The 6,930-nt window shown below is 45.6% G+C and overlaps 1 protein-coding gene across 1 annotated transcript in view; it reads left to right on the top strand.

The window, feature by feature from the left end:
• Window positions 1–707, top strand: part of LOC104392954 (cytosolic 5'-nucleotidase 1B-like) — a 7,187-nt gene extending 6,480 nt beyond the window's left edge. Inside the window, exon 5 of the mRNA XM_010002400.1 lies at window positions 202–707. Within this exon, the coding sequence (XP_010000702.1) occupies window positions 202–540 (339 nt within the window). The 3' untranslated portion in view covers window positions 541–707. The remainder of the gene's footprint in view (window positions 1–201) is intronic.
• The last annotated feature ends 6,223 nt before the right edge of the window (window positions 708–6,930 follow it).

The following is a 6,930-nucleotide window of genomic DNA, read 5'->3' as shown; positions in this document are numbered from 1 at the left end:
GTAGGATTATGGTTTTAACTTTCTTCCAGTTTGTGAGTTCCTAGTGAGGACACATTTGGACACATGACACAGAGAACTTGCTGAGTAGCACAGCACTAGGGAAGCAATCCTGTACAGAACTGACAGTCTGGAATAAAGCAAAATAATGATTCTGGAAGCTGTGGACACATGCTAAGTATTCTTCTTGTGTTTCATACTCAGGGTCCTTTGAAAGGTTTTCTGGAAGATCTAGGGAAACTCCAGAAGAAGTTCTATGCAAAAAACAAACGGTTAGATTGTCCTATAAGGACCTTCCTGGTTACAGCCAGAAGCGCGGCGAGCTCTGGAGCCAGAGTGCTGAAGACTCTTCGTAGCTGGGGTCTGGAGATTGATGAGGCACTTTTCCTAGCAGGAGCTCCTAAAGGACCAATCCTGGTGAAAATCCGCCCTCACATTTTCTTTGATGACCAGATGTTTCACATTGAAGGAGCACAGAAATTAGGCACCGTTGCTGCGCACGTTCCCTACGGGGTTGCGCAGAAGTACCACAAATCTGAATGACTGGGTGGCACCAGGAACAATAGGGTTCTTAACTCAGCCAGCCTCTAATAGACCACTAGTTATGTCTGAAAACCTCTACATTTGGATATTTTAAGCACTGTGTTTAAAGATTTAACTTGTGGCTAGAGCAGCCTTTAAAGGAAATATTTTTAATATAGCTAAGTTTTTAATAGAGTTATTTTAATAGCATTCTTAAGGTTTTTAGTGGATCTAACACTGTGGTTTTGATATTAGGAGAAGATTTGTGCTGGTTTTATAGCTTGAAGCATATTTTGAGAGACAGAGAACAGTTATATTTTCTCTAAAAAACTCTGGACAGGTTATTTATAACAGAAGTCATGCTGCAATGCTAGTCCTTGATGGTTATTCTGGAATTACCAGAAGCACTGTTTACATGTAAGTGTTCACCTGTTGGTTGTTGTCTTGTTAAGTATGTGTAGGTTTGTTAGCCCAAGGTTTCAGTTTCCAGTGAGATGGTGTCTTATTTGATCTTGTGTTTACAGGAGCCCTTTATTTTTCTATATTGTTTTCCTATTCCAATAAAGCTGGCTTTAGAGAACTTTGTCATTTTTCCATGTAGAGGTTCTAGCCAAATTCCCTCTGCAGAGTATGTGTAATTAAGTGTTCCTGTGTCTGCTGCCTCCTTTGGATAGTAGAACCAGAAGTGGCCCCTTTCAGCCAAATTTGAGAAAGAGCTAGAAAACTCAAAGACACTGAAGTCCCAACAGATTTCACAGAGCTGGGCAGAGGTCAGAGATGCCTTGAGTATCTAGCCTGGGACAAAGACTGAAGCCATAGCACATACCTTTGCAACAACAGAGAATCAACCTTAAATAATGCTTTTAGTGGAACTCCTTGTTTCTTTACTAAAGTCACTTAGGATTTACAGCTGTTCTGTGATCTGCATGAGCTCAGCTTGGCAACCTAACATGACTTTCTGGGGGACAGGTGCCAGTTGCTACATGAATTCATGTAAATTTACACCATATTCTACCTCTTTTATACTAAGTTCCTGTATCTCGGTGTCATCCATGTGTCTGAGTGCCTTCCAAAGGACACAACCAACATCTGTCAGGTGGTGTTTGTTCTCTTTCTCTCCTTTGCAGAACAAGTGTCCTTTTTTATTGTTGCTGTGTATTTATACCAGAAGAGACAAACCCCAAAGAATGTGCTTTGCAGTGGGAGTAGAAGTTGGTGAAGGCTTGTGATGATCTGTGGTTCCTGGGGGAATTCACTCCAGAATCTCACGTTAGCCTCTGAGAGAGTGTGGTCTCTTCTGTCCGGATGAACTGTCCTGTTATTGTGGAAGGCTTCATTGCATTAATTGTGGTTTCCCTCCCAGAAACACAGGCAATCTTTTAAATGTTTTGGGTCCAAGCCACAAAATTCTTTGAAAACAAAGGCAAAAGCCTTTTATCCTGCATGTAACTTGAATAGAAAACATTAGAAATGTTTTTATGTCTTCACACCAGCATGTGTTGTTGATGGGATGCACTGCAGAGTTCTGGTGTACTTGGAATTTCTTAAGTGCTAAAGGCTTTGTGCCCAAAACATATCACATTTCCCAGCCCAGCCAGGAGGTGAGGAAGACATGAATAACTGAGGCCTGGTCATTGTCTGCCAGGATGGGATAGAGTCACCTTGCCAAATGGAGATTATAAAAAATGTTATTAGCAGATGTTTTTATGTGAGAGCTCAGAATCGGCAAGGAATCAAAAAATATTCCTTAGCTGTGGAATATAAATTGCTTGTGTGTACCTTCACCACAAAAGGACAGCTGCAAATTTCAGGAACACGGGTCCTAACTCATTGAAGCAGAGCATGGGTCTGCCATTTGTCATCCATGTGCTGTTGGAGCTGTAGATGTTTGATGAAGAACATCAAGGATACGTGCTGTGCACAGGTTGCTGGCACTCGACTCTCAGTGAACACAGCAATTCAGGTTTGATCCTAAAAAGTGCTAAAGGGATCCTTGATCCCTGTGAGACTCCATAAGTGAGTGTCTCATACCTGACAGGATAAGCTTGTCAGTGAATAAATTGGAAACTGAATCATCTACTCTAGTATGTTTGCTTTTATTTCCAATCAACCATCCACCTACAGTAAAACTGAAGCCTCCTGGCCGGGATGTAGTTCGGAACTTCCAGTTCTTACATTGGTTATGATTTGCATACACAGTGACAGAGGACTAGCTCTTGCAGTGTCATTCCTGAACAGCAGCACTGAGGCACATGTGAAGAGAAGTAAGAAGCTAATGTATTAAATGTACATAGTAAGTTTCTTAGTCATAGAATTCCAATTGACATTAAAGTCCAGAGTTGACATAAAGGGCCACAAACACTTATCCTAAGTCAGCTGAGCAAAATGCCTTTAGTTGTTTGTTTGCAGAATCACAGAACTGTCAGAGCTGGAAGGCAGCTCTAGAGACCATCCAGCCCGACTCCCCTCTAAAGCAGGATCCCCTGGAGCACATCACTCAGGCTGCATCCAGGGGGGTTTGAATATCTCCAGAGAAGGGGGCTCCACACCCTCCCTGGGCAGCCTGTCCCTCTGTCACCCTCAGAGTAAAGAAGTTTCCCCTCATATTTCAGTGGCATTTCCCACATTCCAGCCTGTGCCTGTTGCCCCTCGTCCTGTCCCTGGGCACTGCTGAGCAGAGTCTGGCTCCATCCTCCTGCACCCACCCTGAGATACTTGTAGGCACTGATAAGGTCTGTCCTCAGCCTTCTCTTCTCCAGGCTGAACAGTCCCAGCTCTCTCAGCCTTTCCTCACCAGGGAGATTCTCCAATCCCCCAGCCATCCTTGTGGCCCTCCCTGGACTCTACTCCAGCAGTTCCCTGTCTCTCTTGAACTGGGGAGCCCAGAACTAGACCCAGTTCTCCAGATGTGGCCTCACCAGGGCAGAGCAGAGAGGGGGAATGGCCTCCCCCAACCTCCTGGCCACACTCCTCCTCAGGCACCCCAGGATTCTCGCCAGGCTTCTTGTGGCCTTCTTGGCCACAAGGGCACATTGCTGGCTCATGGATAATTTACTACCTACCAAGACTCTCAGATCCTTCTCCTCAGAACTGCTTTCAGCAAGTCCACCCCTGGTCCCCTGGACCACTGCCTCTTACTTGTGAAGCAATTGTCCCAGGCTTGATGGCTGCTTCTCTGCACATCCATCTGGCAGCACATTAGGTGAGCAGAGCCTCATTCACTCATGCAAGTGCCCTTCCAGACTAATCTGGATGACTGGGGAGACTCAGGCTTGCCAAGTAGTCTCTTCACACGATAGTTATTATTTTATGCTCCAAGGCACAGATTGGCTAGCAGACCAAAATAATAATTTTCAAGAAAATTAGCTGAAATGGGATGGGATCTGAGAGAAAGGGGTTTCTATTTTTGTAGACATGGACCAGAGTTGTCTCTCATTAGCATTCCAGTCCACAAAACAAACCAAATAAATGAAAAACCAAACAAACCCCCGTGCTTCTCATGCTTATGAAGATCCCATGAGTCCTGTGTAAATTGCTCTAAGTGATCCTACTTCAGTGGGAGAGTTGGACTAGATGATCTCTACAGGTCCCTTTCAACTCTAGCAATTCTGTAATTCTCTGATTCTGTAAAACCTTTAAAATGCCTGAGAAGTGTGGCAGCCAGAGAGATGGTGAGGATGCTTCCAGAAAACTCTGATATGTTTCTTCAGCTACAGTATGCACTGAAGTCAGCCTCAGAACAGGCTGCAGCAATGTGAACAGACCGTGGGGAGCATCACCATGTGACAGTTAAGGGGAAGTTACTATTGCAAATTATTATCACATCCAGACCAGCCACAAGAAACCTGACGAAAGGTTCATGGGTTTCCTTTTGGCTTTCTTACTCATTTCCCCAAATGTCCAAAGTCTTAACTCAACACAGACATGCTCATTATCAGCCAAGCTTGTTTCTGGTCTTCCTTACAGACTCTTGTCTCCCTGGAGTCTACTCACCTGCATGCTGGCCCCTAGTCCTTATCCTGAACTTCTCTCAATCCATGTTTTCTATCCTCATTGTCCCTATCTTATTCCTAAATCTGCACTGAACCCTATAACTGCTTTTTCTTTTTCAAACACTTTTAACTTACATTGCTCTTGATTGAAAGTCAGTTACTTTTGAATTGTCTCTCTGTACATTTCTACTAGCAATTTTTTTGCTAGCAACTCTCTCAGGGCTAGGATGAAAAGGATTTTTGGTGAGGGAATCTCAGTGGCCACTCCTGACTCCCTGGATGGGTTCATGTTGGGTGGGTTTTTGAAGGCCTGGGGTTAGCAACGGTGGGATCCGGAGATGTAACATGAAGATAACAGGGTTTGGGTTAAGGATACAAAGCTAACTTGGGACGTCTGATGGGCCCAAGGGCCTCAGTGCCAACAACTGCAGACGTCCAGTCTGGGCACAAGATCCTGCACAAACCAGCTATATGAGGGACCTACATTACATGCATGTATGAACCACTGGCACACTTCAGACTGAGCAATAGGAATAAACCAGCACCTTGGAAAACTCAGAGTCAGAGCTGGTGCCTGGGTCTCTGGACTTAGGGTGAATGCTAATATTTAAGAGATCAGTGAGTGTAAGTGGGCTTGTAAGGTGAGTGAGCAGACATATGCATGTGTCCTGCAAGCAGCCTCTCTTCCACCAGACTGGGATGGGACAGACCCCCTCGGTCCTGAAGTCCACTAAATTTTGTTACCCCAATCAGGCTACCTCTACGCTAATATTGCTCAGCTGAAGTTCGTCCTAGAAGCAAATGTTCAGCAGATCTGACTGTCAGCTCACTGGTATGTTTAGTTTCTAGAGTATCTATCAAAACAGACACCACAGTAAAGACTTCTGTAACACTCCCCCATCCTCCCCACACCCCATCACTTCTGCTTGCACCATGTGGTCAGGTTCTCAAAACACGCTCAGAGATGTAGCAACATCTCTGCTAAGCTCAAAAGCACAATCCAACTTGATCCAGAGCCACAGAACTTGCTGAAGTACCTAAGACAGAAATCTGGTCTTGGGGGTAGGTCTCAGCATGCTGTTCTGATATACTCTCTTGCTCCACTTGTACCCTAAACTTGGCCAGAACATTTAATCGGAACAAAGGCCAACTGGCATGGAAAAGTCCACAGGCATGCTGACTCTTCAGAGCATGGTGGCTGCTTCCAACCTGCCTAGTGGGAGTTTACAAACTGTGGGAGAGCTCTGGTCCCCAGCCTTGGGCCAAAACTCTGCCACAGGCTGAGGGGGCAATTGAGCAGCATAGATGCTGCATCCCAGTGCTGGGTGTCCTCCCTGGCACTAACTCGTGCACAGCTCATACAGTTCCAGCCTCTGCATCCCAGGACGAAGACCCAAGGTGGGGAGAATTGAATGTGGCTTTTGCAGGAGCATTTGACCTGCCAGGGGACTCAAAGACTGGTACTGAAATATTATAGGTGCCTTTAGTGTCTTGTTTTTCCTGTGACGGAGTCACGTGTGTGGGACTGATGAAGTTTAATTCAACACTTTGATAAAATCACTTAGCAAACTAAATGATACCAGGAAATGCTCCTGGGCCTTAGAAGTCTGCCATCTCTATGTCATTCACTTGTTATTGGTGTCTTCCAGGTCTGAAATTGTTAGAACAGTCCCTGGTTTGGTTTTAACCCCAGTCCAGCTGGCTCTCTCCCAAACAATATCCATCCACATTCCAGGATTCAGCATGGGACAAAACCCAATGACTAACTTGGATGTTTTGGGTTCTAAGAGGCTATTCTGCACCAGTTCACTTTAGTATCAAACAGCAGCCCCTGGTACAGCAAACCCCCTGGGTTGCATCAAAAGAAGCATGACCAGCTGTTTGAGGAAGGTGATTCTCACACTCTTCTCTCATGAGACCCCTCTTGGACTGCTGTGTCCAGTTCTGGATCAGCCCAACTCATGAAGGACATGGACCTGTTGGAGCAAGTCCAAAAGGAGTGCCACAAAGATGATCAGAGGGCTAGAGCACCTTGCCTGTGAAGACAGGCTGAGACAGTTGGGCTGTTCAGCCTTGGAGAAGATGAAGCTCCAGGGAAAGCCTTATAATGGCCTTCCAGAACCTGAAGGGGCTATAAGAAAGCTGGAGAGGGACTTTTTGCATGGGCTTGTAGTGAGAGGATAAGGGGGAACAGTTTCAAGCTGAAAGAGGGTAGATATAGATTGATATTAGGAACACATTCTTTAGTGTGAGGGTGGTGAGACACTGGCCCAGGTTGCCCAGGGCAGTTGTGGCTGCCCCATCCCTGGAGGTGTTCAAGGGCAGATTGGATGGGGCTTGGAGCAACCTGGTCTGGTGGGAGGTGTCCCTGCCTATGCAGGGGGCTGGAACTAGATGATCTTTAAGGTTCCTTCCAACC

The sequence above is a fragment of the Chaetura pelagica genome, unplaced genomic scaffold (genome assembly GCF_000747805.2).
Source record: "Chaetura pelagica isolate M959 unplaced genomic scaffold, ChaPel_1.0 scaffold46, whole genome shotgun sequence".
Lineage (NCBI taxonomy): Eukaryota > Metazoa > Chordata > Aves > Apodiformes > Apodidae > Chaetura > Chaetura pelagica.
The sequence above is the reverse complement of the archived record's forward strand: the minus strand, read 5'-3'. Positions and strand labels throughout refer to the sequence as shown.